The sequence below is a fragment of the Monodon monoceros genome, unplaced genomic scaffold (assembly GCF_005190385.1).
Source record: "Monodon monoceros isolate NGI ecotype Baffin Bay Population unplaced genomic scaffold, NGI_Narwhal_1 Super_Scaffold_10, whole genome shotgun sequence".
Classification (NCBI taxonomy): Eukaryota; Metazoa; Chordata; class Mammalia; order Artiodactyla; family Monodontidae; genus Monodon; species Monodon monoceros.
Window position 1 is genome coordinate 27,668,535 of NW_021703766.1, and position 26,421 is coordinate 27,694,955.

The 26,421-nt window shown below is 53.7% G+C and overlaps 1 protein-coding gene across 5 annotated transcripts in view; it reads right to left on the reverse strand.

Annotated features, from left to right (window-relative positions):
• The window catches only part of CPNE2 (copine 2), a 51,962-nt gene that overhangs the window by 17,978 nt on the left and 7,563 nt on the right, over positions 1-26,421 (reverse strand). For 2 of the 5 annotated variants that reach the window (XR_003795958.1, XM_029238388.1), the window contains exons 1-10: positions 12,409-24,426; positions 9,890-10,069; positions 8,005-8,079; positions 6,071-6,142; positions 4,884-4,967; positions 4,505-4,594; positions 3,442-3,540; positions 2,832-2,918; positions 1,412-1,471; positions 6-139 (exon numbers count right to left, since the gene is read on the reverse strand). Coding sequence is in view for 4 of the 5 variants with exons in the window: in XM_029238388.1 (XP_029094221.1) it covers positions 6-139; positions 1,412-1,471; positions 2,832-2,918; positions 3,442-3,540; positions 4,505-4,594; positions 4,884-4,967; positions 6,071-6,142; positions 8,005-8,079; positions 9,890-10,069; positions 12,409-12,663 (1,136 nt within the window). In the remaining variant the exon portion in view is untranslated. Of the gene's footprint in view, positions 1-5; positions 140-1,411; positions 1,472-2,831; positions 2,919-3,441; positions 3,541-4,504; positions 4,595-4,883; positions 4,968-6,070; positions 6,143-8,004; positions 8,080-9,889; positions 10,070-12,408; positions 24,428-26,421 lie in introns of those variants that run through there. The other 3 variants (XM_029238380.1, XM_029238401.1, XM_029238370.1) reach the window with 3 other exon arrangements.

Here is a 26,421-nt window from a genome sequence, read left to right on the forward strand (position 1 = left end):
CTTACCTGTCATAGTCCTGAATGATCTGCCCAACAGCCCAGATGGCTGACAAATATTCATTGGTGCCCATGGGGTTGATATAGTGCAAAGAGGAAGGGTCCAGGGGATTTCCATTGGAGGCTGTGAAGTCTATCCCAACCTGCAGAGTGGGGGAAAAGGCCACCCAGTGTGGCCAGAGACTCCAGCTCCCTATCTCACCTCCAGGGAACAGACAGGCTGATGGGACACAGAAAGCCCACTTCATCTCCCAGCCCTGACCCACCCTTCCAAAAGATGGTCCAAAACCTGGAAACTGTCTGACTGTATTACTCCTCTGGCTCTAATGCCGTCTGTGGCTCCCTGTTGCCCAAGCATAAAGTCTATTGCCCAGATATGATACAAAGCCAACTAACAGCCCCAAATTCCTTTTCCCCCCTCACTGTCCCAACCCACACACTCATCTACTCCCATTTCGAGGCCTTTTTTCACTCTGCAGGGGAGGGGGGCTGTGGTGACCAGTGGGGTTACAGGTCAACAAGGCCAATCCCCTGCACCTCCTTATAGTCCTGCAGATGACTTCCAGCCCCCATGGGATCAGAAGCAGTGATAGAGAGCAGGGAGGCTAGGTGGGAGGTGGGCAGAGTATGGGACCCTGGCAGGAGTTCTCCTCTGGGCTTGAGGCCTCCCTTCGGGTGAGGAACGGGAGAAGTCTATGGGGCATACACTCCAGGCCACCGGCAGAGTGACAATTCATTCTTCCAATGAGCATATACTGAGCAGGTGCTATGTGCCGGGCACTGAGTGATACACCGAGGGTGGAGGGAAAAAAAAAAAAACAGCGGCCCCGCACTCAGGACACTCAGTCATTAGTCGCTAGTGGGACAAGTGAAAAATACTTAAGAAAATTCAGAGTGGCGAGTGCCCTGAAGATAATAAAACAGGAGAAGTGACGAGGAACAGGACGCATCGGGGGGAGGTGACCTCTGTGTCACAGCCTGCAGGATGGCAGGGCAGCAGCCAAGAGAAGGTTCTGGGGAAGAGCATTCCAGGCAGTGGGAACAGCAAATGCAAAGCCCCAAGACAGAGCAGAGCTTAGCGTGTTGGGGGAGGATCAGTGTGGACGGAGCTGAGTGAGCAAGGATGAGGGCATAGCAGATGAGGCAGGAAGGGAAGTGGGGAGGAATTTGGCTTTTTTTCCTTCTGAGGAAGTGTAACCAGTGACATTCTGAGGGCTGGGCAGCCAGGCCCTGACCTGCAGCTAAGCCCTGACTCAGGCCCATCCACCTATTCCCTCTCCTCTGGGCCAGACACGCCCCTTGCCCTGGGGAGGATCCTTCCTGAAGTTTATCCCAAGTCCCTCCTGCTGCAATCATGGCCCAAGCACTTAGGGAGGATCCTCACTGGGGCGGGGTGGGATGGGGGAGAGCCTTACAGTGAACATGAGCTGGCAGCCTCCCAGGATGTAGTCCAGGAAGGAGTAGTCCCGGTTTATCTGGAAGGAATCAGAGGGGTGAGTGGGCCCCTGCCCTGTACCTGAGGGCTCGCCTTCACTTGGCCACACTCCACAGATGACCTTTGGGGAGTTGTTGCTCTGTGCCCTGACAGGGGTCAAGGAGGCGGAAAAAGGCAGATGGACCTGATCTGATTACAACAAAACCCAAATCCCTCTATGACAAAGCACTCAGAGCAATGGTTACCAATAGGTGGGACGGACACACACACACACACACACACACGCACACACGCATGATAAGTCCAGGCAGTGTCCCAGGGCCCAGTGTAGCCCTTACCAACCTCAACTTTGAACAGAGAGATGCCAGGCCTCTGGCTCAAGGCCTTCTGCTGTAAATTAATAATTAATAAAGCTGCTAAAACATGGTTTGTTTGGATGGTCTTTGCCTCCTTTTGGCAAAGGATACTGGCCTTCCAATTTTGGTGGCATTAGAAAGTTTCCTTTCAAAATAAATGTATTTAAGTAAAAAAAGACACCAAAATGGGGGGAGGAGGGGCTGAATACAAAACATAATAAGGCAGGTGGAAAAAATCATGAAGAGGGATGTGAATGACCCAAGTTTCAGAAACAAGGACCCAAAATCATGATGCTGCAACCTGCCAGCTTAACTTCTACAGGGCACTGCTACGTTGTGACCTCACTGAATGCTCACGTAAATCCTAGTCTCCAGACAAGGAAACTGAGGCCTGGGGTCGGCCAGCTGGTAGAGAGAGTGCCAGGACTTGGAACCTTCAGGCCCAGCATCCAGGGTTCTTGCTGCTCTGGCCTGGGCTGCCTTCCTTAACGTTCTACCTGATTCCAGCAGATACATGGCCACCAGATATCCAGGGGGGCCTGGCCCCTGACCTCAGCCTGGCCACTGCCGGTGCAAACTTCATTGTCTTTGTGGACTTCAGTGGCCCCAGTTACACCACGGGCCAGTAACCTCAGCCCTCACTAGGGTCACTGCCAGAGCACAGGTCACCCTGGCTGGATATCCTCTGCCCCTCTGATGCTGAACATGCAATGGGCAAGCCTGGGAAGCAGTAACTCCCTATAGTTACGCTCCAACAAGGAAACCCCGGAAGGTCATCGCATGCCCTCCTTGACTTCCACAAAGGAATGTGATATGAGACTAACATTTTACATGCTTTACCTTGTTAACCTTCCCATTCTATAGATGAGGAGACTGAGGCCCAGAGAGGTTAAGCTCAGGTCACAGAGCCAGGACATGGCAGAACCAGGATTTGAACCCAGGCCTTGCTGGCTCCAAACCCAACACTCTGTCTCTTGTGCAGCGATATACCTCTGTGTGACCCCAAACCGGGACTGTGCCCCGTGCCCACCCATGCTGGCTCACCTTGCAGGAACGCAAGATAATGATGCCCGAGTTTTTATAGTTCTTCTTCTTCTTCTGCTTCTTGGGGTTGATACACTCAAACTCCCGCTGGGCAACACAGAAGAAAGAGGAGCTCAGCTTGGGGCTTCTGTGGGGACTGACCCTCTCCTGGGCTCCAGAATCTACTCCACAGGGGCAGCATGCCTCCTCCAGGAAGCCCCCCACCCCAGAAATGTTTCCTGCCACCTTAGGCTCATGCCAAGCTATATCTGCCCAAGGTCAGAAGATGTGCATCTGCCCTCCATCCCCAGACAACTCATCCATGTCATGTCCACTCACGCACCCAGAACTGTTGCCCAGAGCCTGGCTTCTCAGAGTTAAATAGACAGCTCCCCCAAGTACTCACTATGCACTAGGTACTTTACTTGTTTAATCTCATTTAATTCCCACTCTACTCTTCTGCCTCCACTTGACAGATGGGGAAACTGAGGCTCAGAGAGATTAAATGTCTTGCTCAAGGTCATAAGGCAGAGAGGTGGGATCTGGGCCCCAGTCTGCCTGATTCAAAAACCTGTGCCCCTTCCCCATCCCCTGCCGAGGTCCTGGGGTCACGCACATGTGCACATCTTACCGGGATGCCGTCACGAGCCTCACACATCTGTGACACCGAGGTCTGGAACTCACCGATGAAGTCATGGCCCCCGTCGTTGTCATAGTCATAGCACATAACCTGGAGTGGGTCCAGCGAGTCACCCCAGAGCTGCCCCACAGGAGGCACCTGCCAGCTCCTCTCAGCTCCCTGAGCAAATCCCATGCCTTTTTTGAGGGGTGGTACCTCCCTCTCCCCTCCAGATGTGACTAGCTGGCTTGGGATGATGCCGGTAGCTCCTGAACCGCCTCCTGCAGGAAGCCTTCCATGATTGCCGGGAAAAGGAGAAAGGGTGCCCGCTCTAGTAATGGAGGCCATTCCCTCTGGAGCAGGAAGCTGCACACCTCAGACACCTGACACTGGGCTGCTAATCTATCTTGGGTTGTGGCCCACCTGGCCTCATGGGCCATGGTCTGGAGTCCTCCCTAGACTGCTATTTTTTTTCCTGAGATGGGCACAAAAAGTCCCAGCTTGATATGCTCTCTAACTTAGCTGCCATGACACTCCTAGAAGGAGGGCAGGGATTGTTGTACCCATTGTACTGATGGGTAAACTGAGGCCTTGAGTGGGAAGCACTTGCCCAAAGTCTCACAGTGGCAGAACTAGAACCCAAGTTTCCTGGTGCCCTGCCTGGGGATCCCTACATGGTCTCAGGGCCTCGCCCCACCTCGTCTGCTCTCAGACATGGCCCCTGAGGACTTAGGGCTTTCAGAGACTAGTAATCATCACCTTCATCACAGCAACAACACTTGGCTGTTTCCAAGGTGATTCTGCATTCATTATCCTAGCTAGCAGCACACAGCCCTCCGGAAAAAAAGAGCAGTCACTCTGTTCCCATTTTAGACAAGGGAATCACAGAGATGAGGGCCCTGCCCAGATCACTCAGAGGGTCAGGGAGACCTGGGACAAGGGCTCAGGTCTCCTGCCCCTCCCCCCACAAGGGTTCTTTTTCCAGAGCTTTGCCAAGGCACCCCCAGGAAGCCTCAGGTAACCAGGAGGCCAGAGCTGGTAGGGTGGGCAGCAGGGTTCCCATAGCCCCCCTCACCTGAATGGGCTTCTCCACGTCCCCATCACACAGGGACACCAATGGCACAGTGAATGGCTTCCACACGGGGTCCAGAGTGTACTTGATCACCTGCAGGACAGTGAGGGGCAAGGGTGAACTCAGGCCCAGGGCCAGTACAGCTCTGGGGTTGGGCCAGCCCAATGGGACAGGGAGTGGCAAGGTGGAGAGACCCACAGCCATGCCTCTGGGGATGGAAGTGAGCATCCCTGTGATGGGGAGGGAACAAGTCCTTTAGGGGCCAGTTCGGGTTTTCCTGTGTGCCGCAGGGCTGTGACTGCCTAGCCCCGACCTGAGCTGTTGGGTGTGGCTGGACTACAGACCCACTGGCTCAGAGACCCCTGGAGCCCCACACACCCACCTCAGTCCTGTGGACCAGCATCCACTTGCCATCACCTCCTGGTTTATAAAACTCGAGAAATGGGTCTGACTTCCCAAAGAGGTCCTGGAGGAAGCGGGAGGATGTGGGTGAGGAAGGCATAATTCCACCGGATTCAGATGGGGTGGGGGTGTGGCCCCACTGCCTCCCACACCTGGCGTCAGGAGTGAGGGCTATGGGCAGAGCCAGCCTGGCCCCTCTCCCCTCAGCCTCTGCAGGGCTCAGCAGACGCCCAGGGCAGTTGCAGCCCCCTGGGACCAAGCAGCAGCCCCAGGAGAAACTGCCCCATCCTTGGGTTACCAGAGCTTGGGCTCAGAGACCCTAAGACCTGGAGCCTGTAGAAGTTACAATTCCAGCATCTTCAGTGGGGCAGGACGTCAAGAGGGAGACTGTTCCCAGGGCAGAGGGAGGCACCCAGCAGGATGGGATTTTAATTCATTTTAGTGGGATTCTGAAAAACTGAAACTATCCTAGCAGAAGAGTCCTTTAAACCTCCATTTATTTAAGCAAACATGGACTCTCAAGAGGCTATATTCAAGAGGGGGAGACATAAAATAAATGAGTAAGTAATACACATGAGGCAGAATTAGCGTTAAGGAGACAAATAAAGGAGGAGGGGGCGGGATAGCAGGGACCACTGCAATTTCAGGGAAGGCCTCACTAGGAGGTGACGTGGAGGTGAGAGAGGGGCCTGTCATGAGAATATTCAGGGTAAAGAACATCCCAGGCAGAAAAGACAGCAAGTGCAAAGGTCCTGAGGCAGGACGGTGCCTGGTTTAATCCTAGGACAAGGAAGAGGCTGATTTGGCTAAAACAGAATGAAAGTAGGGAATGCAGAAGGGGTGAGGCCAGGGAGTTGGGGGGAGCTGAGGACACATCAGGTGGGGTCCTGTAGGTTACTGTAAGGACCCTAGCATTTACACTACGTGGGATGGGGAGCCCCAACGAGTGGGTTTCCAGCCATGTCTTGAATATCTCTAAGTGATAGGAAACTCACTACCTCAGTGGTGAAGCAGTCCTAATTTGGGGTGGCAGTAGGGCCGTGTGCTATGGACTTGTCCCTGGAGGGGCAATGAAGGTGGTGGCCAGAACCCCCAGGCCACACAACCCCAGGGCTGGGGGAGGGTTCCTGCTCCTTGATGGAGAGCCCCCTCCCTTGCCTGCCTCACCTTCTTGTCCAGCTTCCTGCCCACCAGGCTCAGCGTGATGACCCGATTGTCTGAAAGCTCCTGGGCAGCAATCTGTAAGGCCAGAGGAACGTCGGGGGTCGGGGTCTGTCCTGAGACGCCCTCTGGCCTCCGTTCAGGCAGGCTGGACACAGGTTGCCCCAGGAGTCAATTCTCCAGGGCTAGGAGGGGAGTGGTGGGGAAGAGTAGTGCCAGGTGACCTGGGACGAGTCTCTCGTCTTCCTCAAACCTCAGTTTCCATCTTCTGGAAGATGGGGATAATAACCCTTTTGGATATGAGGAATCAGAAAGTGACCCCAATGTGGCTCAAGAGATGGGCCATGAGATGGTGGGGTGGGGGGAGATGAAGCAGGGACCAAACATGGAGGGTGGTCTTGAGCCCTAGAGAGAGGCTCTGGGCCAGCGAGCAGCCTGACAGACCCTCTCATGTCCCCACTGCAGATCCAGGGAGCACAGACAACCACCTCAAAACACCAAGGTGTCGGAAATTCTAACAACTGCACACTGTGCAGCCAGGGAAACTGAGGCCCGGGGCAGGCAAGGGACCACCCGAGCTCTCTCTGCTGTCTCGCCAGCTCACACCCCTCATCTATCCTCCACGCCCTCCCCATCAGCCATGGCCCTCTGCCCCAGGCCAGCCAGTGATGCACCACCTGGGTGACCTCGAGGCTGCCATCTACCCTCTCTGGGCCTCTCCCTCTCACCTCCCCAGAGTGGCAGGGAAGGCCCTCTGGCCAACAGCAACCCAAGTGGGCAGGGCTCTCCCTCGGCTAGGACTTCCTCTGCTCCCACACCTCTGGGATGGCCTCACCTAACGAGCTATTTGACCCTGAGAACCACAGACAGAGGCCAGGCTAGAGGCCCCTTCTCCCCTTCCCCCCCTCCAGCTGAGACCTGCTCAACAACCCCATAGGGTAGGCCCTATTACTGCCCCCATTTCACAAGAGGACAGAACCCAGGTCTGGAGGCGAACTGCTGGCAACGCTGGAGGTTGGCATACCCACTGGGTGGGGTCCTTCTGGGCTGGCTTCCATGTGGAGGGCAGCTGGCTTGTGAAGGCATTTAGATGGGGAGGTTTTAAACCCCAAGAGATGGGGGAGGCTGGGAGGGGACATTCCAGGTGGCAGGAACAGTGGATGAGGGCCTAGGGTAAGTGCAGGGTATGCTAAGAATTCAGTTTGCCTTGAACACAGGCCATGGACATGAACGGGGTAAAAAACAGCTGAGACTGCTGGGTCCCTCCCAGCCTGGAATGCATGGCTCCACAGGCAGTGGGGAGCCAGGAAGGCTCCAGGGCAGGGGAGTAAGGCCTGTGAACACACACAGGTACAGCCCTCCTCCCTCCAGAACCCCTGGCGTCACACAGGCTCTGAAGAGGGACAATCTAGGAGCGAACCTCACTAGCTGAACCGCCCAAGGGCACTTCCTCTCTGGGATTCAGTTCCCTCATCTGTAAAACCAGGTTTCCCCGCCTTCCGGAATTCTAATGACCGAAGAGCTCAGCCGCTCAAAGGGCCTGCGCATCACAGGAATCATTGCGCATTGCAGCCACAAGCAGAGTTCCGATGGGCAAGGCCCTGAAACGCCTGAAAGTCGCCCAAGAGGCCAGTGCCGGGAGTGGATGCAGGGAGGGCTCTGGAGGCCTCCAGGGAGGAGGAGTAGCGCCCCTGCCTGGGGAGCCACCCTGGGCACCCCTGGCAGTGCCCCCCACTCCCTGGTTTGGCAGCCCCAACACATCATATGTGGAGCCAGGAGCCCGTTGCTAAGAGACCTGTTGCTAAGTTGTAAGTTGGGCCTTTTTACTCCAAACAAAGCTGGTGATTATCTGCCAGTGAAGTGGCCCATTGATGGGGGAGGGCAGTGGGCAGTGTGTGGGGGGCCTGCAGAGAGCAGAGAGCGGGGAGCAGGGCTGGTACCGTAATCAAGCCCTTCCCCGCAGGCTTGTCATTCATCAGCAGCAGAGGCTGAGTGATCTTCTTGCTGGAGACGATCTGGAGGGAGAGAGGAGAGGCACTCACTCTGAGGGCTGGGGAAGAGACCCAGGGAGGAAAAAATCCTCAACAGGCACTGCTCACAGCACGATGCTCCATGCCAGGCACTGGCTAAACCTCCCCCTGCGTGATCCCCGCCATGGGAGGCAGACAGCAACCACTGCTAACCCCACCGGGCAGCTGAGGAAACTGAGGCCCAGAGAAGTTAAGACACTTGCCCGAGGTCCCACAGCTGGGACAGAATCCCAGCAGTCGGATTCTGCTGACCTGGATGTCCCCAGGAAAAGGCTCTTGTAAGGCTCACTTTCTGGAGACTGCTGAAGGGAGGTTAGCCGCGTAACTGCCTCCCCCAGAGTCATCCAGAGACCCCCACCCTCCCTCAGGGTGTGATCCCTGATGGAGAGGATCAAACCCTGACTCCTCCTATGTATTTTCATTGCTTTGAATAGTGAATACATTCACACAGAGTTCAAGGATCAATACAATATAGAAAGGACAAGTGGAACACATTGTAAGTCTCGCTCCCACCGGTCTCTGTACACCCCATTCCCACATCCTCCTTGTGCCACCACAGTTCTGTTTCTTGGGGAAAAGGCCAGTGTTTCTTTGTGCCAATGTGAGCATGTTCCTAGTCTCCCTGTGCTACTTCTTCTCCCTAGGTCCACTCTGCCCTTCTCCACCTTCTCTATGCCACTGCGGCCTGCATCACCTGGCTCCCCTGTCTTACAGCTTGTTGGGGTTCAGCCAACGGCGGTGCCAGCAGGAGCTAGGAGAGCAGGAGGGGAGAAGGGCTGGGCTGAGCCTTGGCGGAAGGTTTGTTGCTCATCATCGCCTCGGCTCCAGTCCAGAGGCCTCCCCGTGGTGGCCACAGCTCTCCCCAGGACCTGGCAACACCACTTCCTGCCCCGCCCCTCCCTCCAGGCTAGGGGTGGCTGGGCTTCTGGCAGGTGTCAGCCCTGTAAAGGTTTCCTCACCCCTTGTCGGTTCCTGCCCCTGCCCACTGGTCCTAAAGCTCTCTCCTCGGTTACCGTTTGAGGGTGTAGACACATGGCGGGGACCCTGAGAGACACACCCCACTTCTTACGTAACTGCTGGGCCCTTGCTTTTTTCATTGAACATCATCTCCGGGAAGGCCCAGGGCATTTCAGTCTCCACTAGAACCTCTCGAAGCATTTTCCGTTTTATTCACCCACCATCCCTATAGACTGGGCAGAGAGCTCATCACTATCCCCAAGTAAAATATGGGGAGAGTGAGGCTCAGAAGGGTGTGGGGCTCGCCCTAGGGCACATAGCCATTAACAATGATCGGAACTTGTATCAGGAGCTCTTAGCCCTGCAACCCCCATAAGCTCACCAAGGAGTGAACTGGAGGGGGAAATGTGGCCCACAGAGGGAAAGGAAGATGCCCAAGGTCACACAGTGAGCCAGCCATCAAGTGGGACTATCGTGGGTGTCTTGGTTGCTGGTCAGATGCTCCCATCCCAGGAAGTCAAGACCACACTTGCTTACTTCTACCACTGAGCAGCTCTGGCCATAGGGCGCCCCACTCCTGTGTGGCACTGTGCTCAGTGTCTTCCGAGGGGAACACTTCAGCCTGGCCCCAACCCCACCTGCCTACTTCCCCCTTTCTGTGCCTGCTGGCCCCCAAGGCTGTCCGCATTTGTGATGCCACCTCGGGAGCCAGGCGGGAAAACAGGACCAGGGAAAGCAGGCAGCAGCAGACTCTCCAGGGGGCTGCCCCATCCTTGGGAGCCAGGTGACTTATGGCGGCACTGCACTGACCCCGCCCTCCTGGAGGAGCCCGGCTCACCGTGCCCAGGCTGCAGGAGAACTGGCCCAGGAAATCATGCTCCTCGAGCTGCGTGCTGGACTTGTCCTGGTCAAACAGGGCAAACTTGAGCTTCTGCACCTCCTCAAAATGGTAGTCAAGGACGAACTTCTTGGAGAAAGCGGGGTTGAGGTTGTTGACTGCAGTTTCTGTCCTGTCATACTGGCAGAGGGCAGGGAAACAGGTGTCAGAGTCAAGTAGCTGTTTCAGCCCTTCTTGGGCTACAGGGAATCATGGTGCTTACTTGCTAAACACCCAATTCTGTGCCAGGCACTCATGGCCAGTTACCCAGATGGCTGAAACAATCATTACTCCCAGCTCACAGATAAGGACACTGAAGCACAGAGAGGTTAAGTGACTCACCCAAGGTTGAACAGCTAGAGGGCAGGGCCAAGATTTGAACCCAGTCCTGACTCTACCATTCACACTTTTTTTTTTTTGCAGTACGTGGGCCTATCACTGTGTGGCCTCTCCCATTGCAGAGCACAGGCTCCGGACGCACAGGCTCAGTGGCCATGGCTCACGGGCCCAGCCGCTCCGCGGCATGTGGGATCTTCTCGGACTGGGGCACGAACCCATGTCCCCTGCATCAGCAGGCGGACTCTCAACCACTGCGCCACCAGGGAAGCCCACCATTCATACTTTTAACACACTGGTCCTGACTCCATACCCAGGTTCCAAGGTAAGAGGTCGGACCCTGTCCCTGCCTAGGTTAAGTGACAGAGGGAGTCCCTTTTCCCATCTGGACCTCAGTTTCCCCTTCTGTAAAATGAAAGGATTTGACACCTGTGGCTTTCATCCTTTATATTTGGGGAGAACCCTTTTTTCAAACCACATTTTACATGGAAGCTGAGAGAAGAAACAGAGAGAAGGAGGGGTACTTAGCGGGGAGGTGAGGTCAGGGGTTCCCCATCTCCCCGGAGGCAGGTGTCTGTACCCTCCTCAAACCCTGGAATGTCAAAACCAGGAACCGAGCGTCCCCTACCTAGTGTGGAGACCAAGGCCTGGGGAAGGGCAGGGCCTTGCACTGTGGGTCTCTGGTGGGGCTGGGACAGGAACCCCGCCTCCCGGCCTCTCTGCACTGAGGCCCCAAACCGCGGAGTCTGGGTGACAGTCTATTTTAGGGCCTGGGCTGTGTTGATTTTTCCTCCCACCCATCCCATTTCCAAGGGCCAGAGAGCAGCAGGGACGGAAGAGGTCTTGGCCCTGAGCTATTTTTAGCCAGGGTGTCTGGCCTGGGTGGGAGCGAGATTGTCAGGGAGGGTGGGGGGCATGTCATGAGTGGGGGTGGATGCAGTGGGGGAGGACATCACTCCCCGAGGGGCAGGGGCGGGGGGAGTTCCGGAGACCTGTCAGAGGGGACTCTGGACATGCTGGCCTCAGGCCTGGGGCTTCCCCCAGCAATCCTCGGCTGACCTCATGCCCCACCTCCCACTTCTGGCTGTACCACCAATGTGCTCGGTAAGACAGGTAAGTCCCTCCCCGCTCTGGGCCCCAGTTCTCCTCTGTAAAATGGGTCAACAATCCCAGCCGATTTCCTTGGCATCATAAGAAGGAGCCAACATCTGTGGAAATTCTTTGTAAACCACAGTATGTTCTGTGGGACGCCCACTGAGGCCTCATTAAATAACTATGAAAAATAGAAACATATTTTGGAAATTTTATATGCATGTAAAACTGTCTGGAAGGCTGGATACCAAACCATTAACAGTTGGTTCTCCCTGACAGGCGGGTTCCCAACCATTTTGATTTTCTTCTCTAGGTCTACCTGGATTTTCTAAATTTACTGCAATGAATATAGACCCCTTTCGGAATAGGAAACAAAGCCATTTTTAAATGTTGAAAGTCTTAACAGTTTGGATTTCTTAATAGCCTTCCTTAAGCTGCATCTTTCCCCAGCCCTCAGGCAAAAGTCTTCCAGCTCAGAAGTCGTTGGCTGTGGCACCATCAACATCCCCAGCTCTGGGACTCTCCAAGGTAGGCAGGGAAAGAAAATCCTCATTTCACAGATGAGGAGACAGGCTCAGAGAGGGATAGCCACCTGCCCAAGGCCACACAGCAGGGAGTGACAGAGCTGGGTCTTGGTCCAGCTCTGGGACCAAAGCCTGAGTTCCCTATTTCTCTGTTTGCTCCTCACTGACTGTGCTCATTTAGGAATAAGAGGGGAAAGTTATTTTAAAAATGAAAGCAAGCATTTTGCAAAACTCTAAGGTTTTAACTATATATTATAGTAACTTAAAATATTATAGAACACTAAATATAAAATTATATAAATATAAATCTATGAATTATAATAAACACAAATATAATTATTTTAAGTACTGTTATAAACATTTTAAATAAAATATGATTTTCAGAATAACAATTTTCTAAGTAACCTCCGGCCCACACTGCAAGTACTTCCAAAGGCCTGACCCCAGGTCCCTGGGATACCGTGAGAGCCCCTCCCCAGCGACCGAGCCACCCTCCACCCATTGCAGCTGCACACAGAGGGGCCTCACCTCGCTCCACCTGCCATTATTCTCTGTGAAGAGGACACAGAAGGGGTCGGACTTAGAGGTGACGTCCCGGTCCAGCAGGTTCTGGCCGCTCACTGACAACTCCACCTTGCACACGCAGTACTGGGAGCCCACGGGGGCCACCCCCGGTGCTGGGGCACCTCCACCCGGCGTGTAGGCCATGGGGGTCGGCAACGGCGGCGGCAGCTCCTCGCAGTCTGAGGGGACAGCATTGGGGGTCAGAGAGGGGACAGACATCTGCTGCGCCACTCCACCCCGGGGAGGCGTCACCACCTGACCCTCAAGGTGTGGTTAAAGATGGAAGAAAAGGAGTGTGTGTGGGGCGGGGTGGCAGTGGGGAGGATGACATGGGCAAAAGCTTGGAGAAAGAATGCAGGAAATGCGTGAAAAAGGAGTCTCCGGTAGGTGTGTTTAGTTTGTCTTTAAAGTCATTCTCTGCTTTGGTCCGTCTTTACCTGTGAGATACACACAGGTCCAAGCTGCCCCTGTCAGATCAGCAACAAATCACAGTGGACACAGGCATCCCAATCATTTTGCCAGGAAAACCTGGGCTTCTCCTGAGCAATTGACATATCGGCATCTTGCGGCTACGACGGAGCTTGTAATTGCTCAGGTTTCCCTCAGTGCTTTGGCCGCTAGGAAGCTACCTTCTGGTCACTTATCCAAAACTTGACTTTGTTCATTATCTGTCTTGTTCATCCTGTATCACCAGCTTAAGCACAGTGACCGGTCCATAGGAGGCACTCAGTTTACATTTGTTGGATTAAAAAAAAAAGGTACGTGTATAAATCAACAAACGCACAAACGCTCCATATCGCTCAGATCTTGCCTGAGTTGGTCCTTATCCTCAGCTCTCTGTGCCTCAGTTTCCTCATGTGCTAACGACACATCATGACACAGTCCTACAAGGTGTGGTCAGATCTTATTTCCACTGGCACATCTGAAGTTCACCCAGGCCCGCCTTCCAGCATCAGCCACCCGGCAAGATGTCCATTTTGGACATCCCTATTCCCCGTTCCCCTCGGCGGGTCACAGATTTGCTCATCCCTCCCTGACTTGGCACGGCCACCCTGCGGCACACACGCAGCTCTCCAGCCTCTCCGATGGAAACTAGTTTTTACACGACAAGAATAAATACTGCAGGCAAACTGCAGTGCTGTGCTGATGCTCTGGGCTCGTGTGACTATAATGAGGTTCTGTTCTAGGGACAGACGGTGGGAGGGAGGAGGCTGAGCACTGGCTTTGTCACTGTCCAGGTCCTCTCCCTGTCAGGTATGCCCAGGGCGCTGTGTCTGGAGCGGAAGAGGGGACCGCGCTCACGCAGGCCTCCTGCAGACCGGGGCTGCGTGTGCCCAGCGAGGGGCTGGCGCTCAGGAAGCGGGCTGGGGTCAGAGGGAGAGGGAGCGGGCCCAGCACTGCCACTGTGGCTCGGTCCTTGCCGCTTGGATCACAGCCACCTCCTCGCCAGCCTCCCTGCTGCCTCTCCTTAGTCTAACCACCCCTAGTCCCCACAGGGACTAGAGTGAGCTTTGAAAAACACAAATTGGACCATGACACCTCTCTGCTTAAAACCCTCCAAGACTTGCATCACTCTCCGAATAAAGCCCCAGCTCCCTCTGGGAGCCTGGAGCCCGAAGGACCTGGCTGCCCTCCGCAGCTCTCAGCCAGCCTGGAACATGAGGTCCTAGAGGGCTGGAGCTGGGTAGTCTTCTTACCGCAGGATCCCAGCTCTGGCACAGGTCTTGGGACTTGGCAGACATTCAGTAAACACTCTAGAGTGAACGAACGAGCCTCAGTGTCCCCCTCTGGAGGGTGAGGCAATTTTAGGACCTGCCCCGCCAGATTTGAATAAGGATCAGAGACATCATGCGGGTGACGTGCTCAGCTTGTAGTCAGGGCTGGTCAGCATGGTCAGGTGGGTTCATGCTCTCAGAAGGAATGGCCTCCTCTCACCTCCCTCCTCTGGGGCAGTGCAGGGCCAGTTACCCACTCGACAGTCAGGGGATAAGATATTAGTCAAGGAGTTGGAACCTGGCCTTTGTGGGTAAGTATCTGGGGGCTGGACTCATCCACAAAGAGGCTGAGAGAACACCTGTTTATGCTTACAACTACCTGGGGTGGGGTGGGGGGCACAAGAGTCACCCCCATTTTGCAGATAAGGAAAGTGAGGCTCAGAGCAGAAGTCACCTGTACAATGTCACACAGTCAGGAAACAGAGGCAGGCTGTGAACCAATTTTCCAGACTCCCAGGCCAACGTACGGCCTTCTGGCCAGGGCCAGGGGACTGCTGGGCATGGTGGGGACCTAGAACCAGGTGGGGGCATCTGGGGAGTCAGCCAGGCCAAAGGGAGCCTGAGGCTAAGAAAACCCCGGCGCCCCCAAGGTCACCAGTTCCTCTGGGGTTACACTGCCCGCACCCCTGTCTCTCCCATCATCACTAATGGGGTGGATTCCAGCTCACCCACCCCTCTCCACCTCACAGGCCCCCTTCATGACATGCTAGATGCCATTTGGGCCACCACCCCCCATACTGCCAAGTCAGAGACCTCTGTTTTCATCCCGTACCTCAGGGGTATCAGGTACACACACCCAGGTTCACACATTTCCTTATGCACGTCACACCCATACGCACGCACACACATGCCCGCAGGCTAACAGATGCAAAGGCAAGCGCTTGTATGGACATTCTGGGGCCACTTCTCCCCCACCCTCCCCCTGGTCTGAGCTACCATCATCCCTCGCCTAGGTTACTGCACTTCCTCCTACCCCTCACTGGCTCCAGCCTGGCTGAGGGTGTGGCCAGGAGGGCCAGGTCCAGGGGACAGTCGGGCTGGGTGGGGCTCCTCAGAGCCCACTGTGGCCCCACCTGGATCAGCTTGCAGGCCCCAGAGAGAGTGAGTGATGAGTGGGCGGGGGAAGGGGGCACTCCTCCCCCAGCTAGGGGCAGGTCCCCTATCCCCAACTCACCCTCTGCTTGGAAGCTTCTGGATCCCCGAAACGGGGAGCACATGATGTCTGGAGTTGGGGCAGGTGGGGGTCAGAGTGGGCCCCTCTGTGCCAGCCGGCAGCGGGCGGGCAGGCCAGACCCTGAGGCCTGACGCAATGGAAAAAGAAACCACGGCTTAGGCTGGGCCGGGCCCCCTCCCCTCCTACTCCAGCAGGAGGGCTGGCAGGCAAGGTGTCATTAAGGGAGGGTTGGGCCTGCCATGCGCATCTAGGCAAGATGGAAACCTCCCTGGTGCATCACCGCAGTACAGGTAATTTGAGGTTTCAGGCTGGAGAGGGGGCCTGGGGAGCTGGGGCCTGCTCGTGGATGGTCCTGACTCCTGGCCCAGATGGACACAGGCCTTCTGGGGTGACCAGAGCCCCGGGGAAGGAATTGGAAGGCGGGGATACAAAACTAGCAGTCCCTTTTACAGATGGGTTAACTGAGGCAAAGAGCGGGCAGGGCTTGGGAATTCCCATTCATTCATTCAGCAAACATTCCTTGAGCACTCTCGGGCTTCAACAATGAACAAGACTGAGGCTTAAGCTCCCACAGGGTCCGCTGGCCCGGCTCCTAAGACATCTTACCCTTTAGGCAGAAGAACAGGGTTTGGAGACTCTGATGCTGAGTCACAGGTCTAGAACATTCCAGTTTTAGCCAGAAACCTAGGAACCCATCCTCCTTGACCTCTCTCTTTCCTTCACCCCCCATATCCTACTACTGCTGTCGGTTCCACCGCCAAAATGCGTCCAGCATCGTCCCCATCTCCCCGCTTCCACTTCCCTGGCCCATGTCAGGTCTCCCTGAGCAACCCCAGCCCCCAGACTCTCTCTTTTCCATGCCCCGACAGAGCCAGAGGGAGTCTTTAAACATGCAAATCAGGTGCTACCACAGCTCTTCCGGAAAATCTCCCAGTGGCTGCCCTTCCTTGTCACACAATCCAAATCCTCCCCAGGCCAACAGGGCCTGACCTGACCCCACCTTATGCCACACTCTCCGTCACTCCCTGTGCCCCAGCTGCACTGGCCTCCTTCTGCTCTGCAAATATGCTAATCTCTCTCCTGCCTCAGGGCCTTTGCACTTGCTCTTTCCCCTGCCAGAAATGCTTTTCTTCATGTGGCAGGTCTTTTTTTTTTTTTTTAATTGATTTATTTGGCTGTGTCAGGTCTTGGTTACAGCATGCAGGATCTTTCGTCGCGGCACGCGGGCTTACTTTCCCCACGTCATGTGGGATCTTAGCTCCCCGACCAGGGATCGAACCCGTGTCCCCTGCACTGGAAGGCAGATTCTTAACCACTGAACCACCAGGGAAGTCCCATCACATGACAGGTCTTAGTTGTCAGCTTCACGTCACCTCCTCAGAAGCCTTCCTTGGTCACCCAAGCTAATCTCAGCCCCACACTGGTTCCTTCACAGATCAATGCAATCTACAACCATTTTTACTAATTTGTCTATTTGCCTTGTGTACTGTCTGGAATGTAAGTTCCACAAGGGAGGGATCACTGTTTCCCCAGCACCTAGAGCAGCACCTACACTGTGGCAAATGAACGAGGAAGGGAGCCCCTCAGGCAGGCTCTTTAATCTGCAGCCCCAGAGGAATCACAACCACCTCCCGGCTACACACAGCACTTGAGGGATCATAAAGCCCCTTCTCAGTCCCGGAACCATCATAACTGCTCCAAGAGGCCAGCACTAGAGGGGTTCATGTCCCATTTCACAGAGGTGGAAACCAAGGCCCAAGAAGGGGGCAGTGGTGCTTCTAAGCCAGGGAAGAATGGTGCTGAGGCTAAGAGCTAGGGCTGCCCTACTCCAACTTCCCCGCCCATCACTGGCCCCAGCAGCTCAGGACCCAGGAGCCCGGCTGTGCATCCCACCCACTGTGGAGAAGAGACGCCAAGGTGGCCTGCAGGGGCCCCAGTTCAGAGACGGGCAGTGACAGGAGACACCAAGAGAGGCAGGTGCAGGGAGAGAGCCGGTAGGGGGCAGGGGAGGCAGCAGCTGAGGTAGAGACCTGGAGACCCAGATGGGGAAAAGGGAGATGGGAGGGGCAGGGCCGAGGTGCCCCCCACTGCAGGGGCAAGTGCAACAGCGGGATGGCCTGTCAGAACTGGGGGGCATCCTGTGCCCCCTGAAAAAGCATGCTCAACCAGATATCTGAAAAATGAAATTCTGTTTTCAGTGCCACCTGCAGCAAGTAATGCTCTACAGTCTTGTTGGCAGCAGTTACGAGGACAGGGGTGCGGTCCTCTGGTCGGTACTGTGCTGAGGGTAAGAGCACTGACTCTGGACTCAGACTGCTGGGCTTGAATCCCTGGTTCTGTCATTTACCTGCTGTGTGATCTCAGGCAAGTTACTTAACCTCTCTGGTCTTTGTTCCCCTTCTATAAAAACAGGAACAGCAAAAGTGCTTTCATCAGGTATTGACGTCCAGGATTAAATGAGGTAAAGCACTTAGAACGACACTATGCAGCTTGTGCTATTATCAGCGATTCTTGATGACTGGGGGCAGGGGGAGAGGTGTGTGAAGTTTACGGTGTATGTAAAGGGGACCAGGAGTGAAAACTCGTTGAGGATATGGTTCTAGGCTCCCTTTCTCAGCTGGAAGACACAGCTCAGAGATGCCAAGGGAGACCAAGGTGGTAGATAGGGGGCCAGGGAGGGAATAACAGACTCAGACCCCACACCCACACACCCTTCAAGGTGCTACTCTCCTGGGCTGAGGGCTCCTGGGTCTTCATCATGCAGCAAATCCTGCTCAGTGGGGTCTAATCGGTGACAACAGAGGATCCTGGGGTTGCCTCAGGCTCTCTCCGCTCCAAGGGTGGTTCCCGGATGGGCCTCCTCAGCATCTCCTGGGAGCTTGTTAGAAAGGCAGGTTCCTGGGCCCCAAACAGACCTGCTCAGAGTCCCCAGAATGGCATCTGTGCTTTAACAAGCCCTCCTCGTAACACACAAATCCCAGAGGGGTGGGTAGGTGAGGCAGATTCTGACGCAGCAGGTCTGGGGAAGGACCCGAGAGTCTGCATTTCGAACAAGCTTCCTGGCGCCGCTGAGGCGGCCCATCTGAGACCACACTTTGAACACCAAGCTCCTAGGCGGGAGGCTGCTACACGGCCCACCAGTGGCTGACCATACCCCAGGGATGGCTCTGGTTTAGCCTGCTCTTGGCCTAATTAGGCAGATGTCATGCTTGGTCCCCATACAAGCCCTGCCAACTTCACACGCTGAGTTCCCGCGAGGTCTCGGCAGACGTCTGAGTTTGCAGCCTCTGGTCTAGATGGTGACACTCTGGTAACTGGAACCCTCGGCTAACCAGATGCCTGGTCCCCACTGGCCCTGATGGCTGCATTTACTGAACTTACAGGGTCAGAAGATGCCTTGAACGCATCCAGATCTAAGTTGCCTCCTTCACCCCATCTCCCAGATGAGAAAGATCCAGGAAGACAAATGGCAACTGTATTAGGGTTCTCCAGAGAAAACAGAACCAATAGGATATCTACATATATATAGAGAGATTTCTTTTAAGGAACCGACTCATGAGCTTGTTGGAGAAGACAAGTCTGAAATCTGCGGGGCAAAACTGAAGGCTGCAAATTCAGGTTAGAGTTGACACTGCAGTCTTCAGTCCGAAATCCACAGGGCAAGACAAGCAGGTTGGAAACTAGGCAAGGTTTCTATGTTGCAGTCTTGGGGCTGAATTCCTTCTTCTGGGAGAAACCTTAGTCTTTGCTTTTAAGGCCTTTGATTGGATGTGGCCCACCCACATAACGGAGGATAATCTGCTTTAATAAAAGTCCACCGATTTAAATGTTAATCGCATCTAAAAAAAATACCTACACAGCAACATCAGACTAGTGTTTAACTGAACAACTGGTCACGATAGCCTAGCCAAGGTGATACATAAGATTAACCATCGTAGCAACCTTCAGGTCCTAGAAGACCTGCCGTGGGGCAGGAAAATAGGGTGCTGAGGCTAGAGTTCTCTGCCAGCCCTTCCTAACTGTGGGAGCTAGGAGAGCCCACTCCCACCCTGTCAGCTGGCAGGGAAGAGAGGGGGTGGTATGGCTGTGGTGATGGAGACAGGATATAAAATGAGAGTAATAATAACGCTTGCCCCAGGCCCTGTGCCCAGTGTTATGGACTTTAACTTCTATAGCTTCACAACATCCTTGAGCGAGGTGTTACCACCACTCCCATTCTCCAGAAGAGCAAACTGAGGCTTGGAAGGATGTGCATTCCACAGCCTCTGCTAATATGACTCAGGACAAGTCATTTGGTCTTTCTGAGTCTCAGTTTAGTTTTCTTATCCATCAAATGTAAATTACAGGGGCTTCCCTGGTGGCGCAGTGGTTGAGAGTCCGCCTGCCGATGCAAGGGACACGGGTTCCTGCCCCGGTCCGGGAAGATCCCACATGCCGCGGAGCGGCTGGGCCCGTGAGCCATGGCCGCTGAGCCTGCGTGTCCGGAGCCTGTGCCCCGCAACGGGAGAGGCCACAACAGTGAGAGGCCCGCCTACCGCAAAAAAAAAAAATGTAAATTACAAAATGCCTGACACACTGCAGGTACTCGCTCAAATGAGAAAATCCTCTCTGGGACTCCCTACTGTTCTCAGGACAATGTCCAAACACCCTGATAGCTGCCGCCCCCCGCCCCCCCCGCCCCGACTGCCTCAACACATTTCTGGCTCTAGCTATGCTGTTTACTACACAGAGTTCCAACAGTACTTTTTCATGCCTCTGTAATTTTGCACATGCTGTTCCATCTGCCTGGCATGCCCTTCCCTCTTCTTCACTTAGCTCTGTCATTCTTCAAACTCAGCTCAGCAAAACCAAATGAAATCAATGCCACTATGCCTTCCTGCCCCCACCCCCAGGATAAAATTTAAAAAGCTGGCGATACCAAGTGTTGACAAGGATGTGGAGCAACTGGAACTCTCACGTGTCACCAACAGGAGTGTAGACTGGTACAACCGCTTTGGAGAAATGTTTGGCAGCGACTACAAAGCTAAATAAGTGCATCCCTTATGATGACCCAGCAACGCCCAGCAGAAACATGCAATATGTTCACCAAAAGACACACCGGAGAACTTTCAGAGCAGCACTATTTGTAATAGCCCCAGGCCGGGAGTCCCCTAAACGCCTATCATCTGGAAAAGGGATAAATAAATGGTGAACGTGCACACAGTGGACCACACTGCCACGAGCATGAAGGAAGCACGAGGACAGCAACAATATGAATAGGTCTTATGAACATACTGAATGCAGGAAGCCAGACGCAAAGGGGCGTGTCATCCTGTATAATCTCATTACATGAAGTTAAATCCAGGCAAAACAAGTCTATGCTGCTGGAGGGGCATTGCAAGATAGTGGGGGAGGGTGTGAGTAACCGGACGGGGCTACCAGGGGGCTTCAGTGAGGGTCACGTTTGTTTCTCAATCTAGGGGCTGCTAACACGGATGTTTTTGGTTTGTGAACGGTCATTGAGCAGGAAGTCTGCTCTATTTTGTATATTATACTTCAAGAAAACGTTTTTTAAAAAAACACAAATTGGGGACTGCTCTACAAATTGCCCCCTGAGCCCCTGGCCCTGGAGAGGGAAGCACTTACATTGTTACCATATTGCAACCACTGGCTTAGGAAATGTCACCCTCTCTTGAGCTTAAAGATGGGACCAGATCTTATTTTCATCTCTGCTGTTTCCAGAGCAGAGAGGCATAGAACGGGAGCTCGACAAACGTTTGCTGAAAGTTGAAGGAAGAGTGAAGGTGAAGGGAAGAGGATCTGCGGCATCTTGGAATTGCAGAAGCCTACAGATTCACAGATTCACAGAATCCCAGGGTTTGGGAATTCTAGGATTTCGGAAATCAGGAGTTCTCTGAATCTCTGAGCTGAAAGGCTTTACAGTTTATCTGGTACCACCTTCTAGCCGCAGCCCTACCACCCCAATGTTCCACAGCGCTGGTTCTCTGAAATGGGGGGGTCCATCCCCAAGCTGCTAATACTCCCTGGGGCCCTCCCTGCACACCCACTGCTGCACTGGCTCCTGCCAGGTGATGCACAGCCCCTCAGAGAGCAGACTGGTGCTCCCATCAAGGTGGGGGGCGGGCAGCATCTTGACACAAATCACTTCCCTACCTTAGCTAAAGCTGCTGAGCTCTGAAGACAATGCACTCCCAAAAGGCAGCCAGGCCGACATGGGGATAAATATAGATACAGACAGCATGGGGAGGAGGCTGCTGCAGGGGTCAGCCCTGACACCCCCCACCCCCAGCTCTCCTGAGGCTCCCAGCTGTGGCCAGACCACACCCAGAGGGAGGCTATTCTCTGTAGCCACCACCAAATGGGCTTGATCCCGGGGTATCTCCAGCCTGTTGCCCCAGGGGCTGGTCCAGCAGGCTGAGAGGCAGCCTCCACACTACCGCCCAAGGAGTCCAGGCACTGGGTTCTGCCCGCTTCTGCCACCCCTTCCCTCTAGGTCTCAGCTCCTTCATCTGCAAAGTGGGGCTGGCGACGCCCTGCCCTCTTGCCTCCCAGCAAGTGCTACAGGGGATGGGCGTGGATGGACTCTGGGATGCAGGAAGTACTTCGGGGACCTCGGGGTGAATCTGGCCAGGCTCAGAGAGGGGGGACCAAGCTAATGGAGGGAGGAGGGCATGGTGACAATGACCACCAGCTGAAGTCATTCCAAAGTAGCTTCATTTGAAGGGGACTGTGGGGCAGCCTCAGGGACCGGGACCCAGCCCTGGGGCCCTACCCCCTGGCATCCACACCCACCCAGGGGCCTACCATGGGGAGACTAGGAGACAGGGGCTCCCAACTCTCTATGTGAACTCCCCACAAGTCCCTTCCTCTCTCTGCCTCAGTTGCCCTGCCTGTCAGGGTTTAGGCCCCTTCTGGCTTTGGGGAGTCTACATATGCCCCTCAGTCTTTGCTGGGCTGCTCTGGGATTCTAGCCCCAAGTTCCCGCCCAGGAATTCCAGGCTGATTGGGCCTGAAAGGTCATCTGGGCTTATTCAGTACCCGAATCCCCTTGTGGGCACCTACAGTGGCTGGGCACCCTCTGCTCACATCCCTCTGCAGACTGAGCTCCCCACCTTCTGTTAATGGCTTTCACCCCGCCACACTGAAGAGGCGCCCACCTGCCCCTTCTCATCCAGACAGCGGGGAGGGGCCTCTCTGAGCCTCCGCATCCCAGGCAAGAGGCCCACAGCCCAGCCCCAGGCCCTCCTCAGTAAGTCCTCCTGGCCAAGGACATTGCCAGCTGCTCCCAGGAAACCTTCACTGATAAGGTGGAAATAACAGCATTGACTGTGTGCTTTCTGTGTGCCTGGCCCTGTCCAGAGGTTCCCACCATTCTGTGTAGGCTATCCTGCAACCCCAGCAGAGGAGCCCTATTATTACCACCCCATTTCATAGAACAGAGAACTGAGGCACAAAGAGGTTATGTAACCTGCCTATTAGAGGTTGAACTGTGTCCCCCAGAAGAGGTGTTAAAATCCTAACCCCTAAGGTCAGCATGTGATCATATTTGGAAACAGGTAGCTGCAGACGTAAAGAGTTAAGATGAGGCCATGCTGGAGTACGGTGGGCCCTTGTTCCCACATGACTGGTGTCCTTAAGGGCACAGAGGGAAGGCAGCCATGGGAAGGAGGCAGAGACCGGAGTGATGTCACCACAAGGCAAGGGATGCCTGCAGCTACCAGGAGCTGGCTGAGGCAAGAAGGCACCTTCCCCTAGAAACTTTAGAGGGAGCGTGGCCCTGCCAACACCTTGAATTTGGACTTCTAGCCTCCAGTGCTGTGAGAGAATACATTTCTGTAGTTTGAAGCCACCCGGTTTGTGGTGGCTTCACAGCAGCCCTTGGAAACTAATACACTGCCCAAGGTCACTTAGCTAGTCAGTGGCAAACCAGAGTTTGAAATGAGATGGGGTCCACTGTGCTCTTGCCTTGCACAGCCCTCAGACTCGGAAAGATTGTTGGGGGCCCAAAGGAGGGAGAGGTTGGATAGCATCACCCGCTGGGAGCTGAGCATGCAGTCTCCTGTGTCATGGGGCAGCCAGAGCACAGAAGGCAGGCCAGATGCTCCTGACGAGACAAGAGCCACCAAAGGAGACACAGAGCTGCGTGGTGGAGAGAAAGGGCTCTTGGAATACACTGAGCACGTTCCCACCTCAGGGCCCTTGTACGCGCTCCTTCCTCTGCTTTGGGCACTCCTCCCTCCTTCATTCATTCAAAAATATCCATGGAGCATATCCAGGAAGTATCCTAGTTCCTGCTGGGAACTAGGTAAGCTGGGATACAGCCATGAATGTCATGCCATAGATTAACATCTCAGCTTAAGTGTCACACCTCCTCCTCCAGAAGTCTCCCTGATGTCCCCACCCCCCATCCCTCCAATCTCAATCACTTCACCCTGCTTCATTCTCTTTATGACATTTTCCACCATCTTAAGTTTTCCTGTCTCTTTGTCATTTGCTTGCCTCACTCTATCCCCCCAACTCCATTCAGAGCTCTGTAGTTTTACCCCAGCTTCGGCACTGTCCATAGGAGGAGCTGTTCAAAAAACATTTGCTGAGGAGCCTGCCCAGACAAGATGGTTGGAGTAGAAGGACCTGAGCTCACCTTCTCTCCTGAAAACACCAAAATCACAACCAGCTGCTGAACAACCACTGACAAAAAAGGACTGGAACCTACCAAAAGATATTGTACTTCCAAAGACAAAGAAACAGCCACAACGAGATGGGGGCAGACACCAGAAGCAAGAGGAACTATAACCCTGCAGCCTGTGGGACTGCAAACACAGAAAGTTAGACAAAATGAGATGGCAGAGGAATATGTTCCAGATGAAAGAACAAGATAGAAGCCCAGAAGAACAAGTCTGTGAAGTGGAGATAGGCAATCTACCTGAAAAAGAATTCAGAGTAATGACAGTGAAGATATCCAAGATCGTGGAAAAAGAATGGAGGCACAGACCAAGAAGATATAAGAAATGTTTAACAAAGAGCTAGAAAATTTCAAGAAAAACAAACAGAGATGAACAATACAATAACTGAAATTAAAAATACACTAGCAGGGGGCTTCCCTGGTGGCACAGTGGTTAAGAATCCGCCTGCCAATGCAGGGGACACGGGTTCAAGCCCTGGTCCGGGAAGATCCCACATGCCACGGAGCAACTAAGCCTGTGTGCCACAGCTACTGAGCCTGCACCCTAGAGCCCATGCTCCACAACAAGAGAAGCCACCGCAGTGAGAAGCCCACGCACCACGACAAAGAGTAGCACCCACTCACCGCAACTAGAGAAAGCCCACACGCAGCAATGAAGACCCAACGCAGCCAATAAATAAATAAATAGATTAAACAACAACAACAACACTAGCAGGAATCAACAGCAGAATAAATAAGGCAGAAGAATGGATAAGTGAGCTGGAAGACAGAATGGTGGAAATCACTTCTGTGGAACAGAATAAAGAAAAAAGAATGAAAAGAAATGAGGACAGTTTAAGAGACCTCTGGGACAACATTAAAAGCACCAACATTCGCATTACAGGGTTCCCAGAAGGAGAAGAGAGAGAGAAACAGCTTGAGAAAATATTTGAAGAGGTAATAGCTGAAAACATCCCTCACATGGGAAAGGAAACGGTCACCCAAGTCTGGGATGTGCAGAGAGTACCATACAGGATAAACCCAAGGAGGAGCATGCTGAGACTCACATTAATCAAACTGACAAAAATGAAAGGCAAAGAGAAAATATTAAAAGCAACAAGGGAAAAGCAACAAATAACATACAAGGGAATCCATAAGGTTATCGGCTGACTTTTCTCTGTAGGCCAGAACAGAGTGGCATGATATATTTAAAGTGATGAAAGGGAAAAACCTACAACCAATTAAGGCTCTACCCAACAAGTCTCTCATTCAGATTTGATGGAGAAATCAAAAGCTTTAGAGACAAGCAAAAGCTAAAAGAATTCAGCACCACCAAACCAGCTTTACAACAATTCTAGGCAGAAAAGAAAAGCCCACAACAAGCAACAAGAAAATTATGAATGGGAAAGCTCACTGGTAAAGGTAAACATTCAGTAAAGGTACGAAATCATCCACACACAAATATGATATCAAAACCAGCAATCAAGAGAAGAGGAGAATACAAATGCAGGATACTGGAAATGCATTTGAAATTAAGAGACCAGCAACTTAAAATAATCTTGTATATACACAGACAGCTATATCAAAACCTCATGGTAGGGCTTCCCTGGTGGCGCAGTGGTTGAGAGTCTGCCTGCCGATGCAGGGGACGTGGGTTCGTGCCCCGGTCCAGGAAGATCCCACATACCGCGGAGCGGCTGGGCCCGTGCCTGCGCGTCCGGAGCCTGTGCTGTGCAACGGGAGAGGCCACAACAGTGAGAGGCCCGCGTACCACAAAAAAAACCCCAAAAAAACCTCATGGTAACCACAAACCAAAAATCTACAGTAGATATACATACAAAAAAGAAACACAACACTAAAGATAGTCATCAAATCACAAGAGAATAAAAGAGGAAGGGAAGAAAAAAGACCTACGAAAACAATCTCAGGGGCTTCCCTGGTGACGAAGTGGTTAAGAATCTGCCTGCCAATGCAGGGGACACGGGTTCGAGCCCTGGTCCGGGAAGATCCCACATGCCGTGGAGCAACTAAGCCTGTGTGCCACAACTACTGAGCCTGCACTCTAGAGGCCGCGAGCCACAACTACTGAGCCTGCGTGCCACAACTACTGAAGCCCGCACACCTAGAGCCCATGCTCTGCAACAAGAGAAGCCACCGCAGTGAGAAGCCCGCACATGACAACAAAGAGTAGCCACCGCTCAGCAACGAAGACCCAATGCAGCCAAAAATAAAATAAAATAATTAATTAATTTTAAAAAATCAATTACAAGAAAAAACTGTAAAAAACACAGACACATGGAGGCTAAACAATATGCTACTAAACAACCAATGGATCACTGAAGAAATCAAAGAGGAAATTAAAAAAT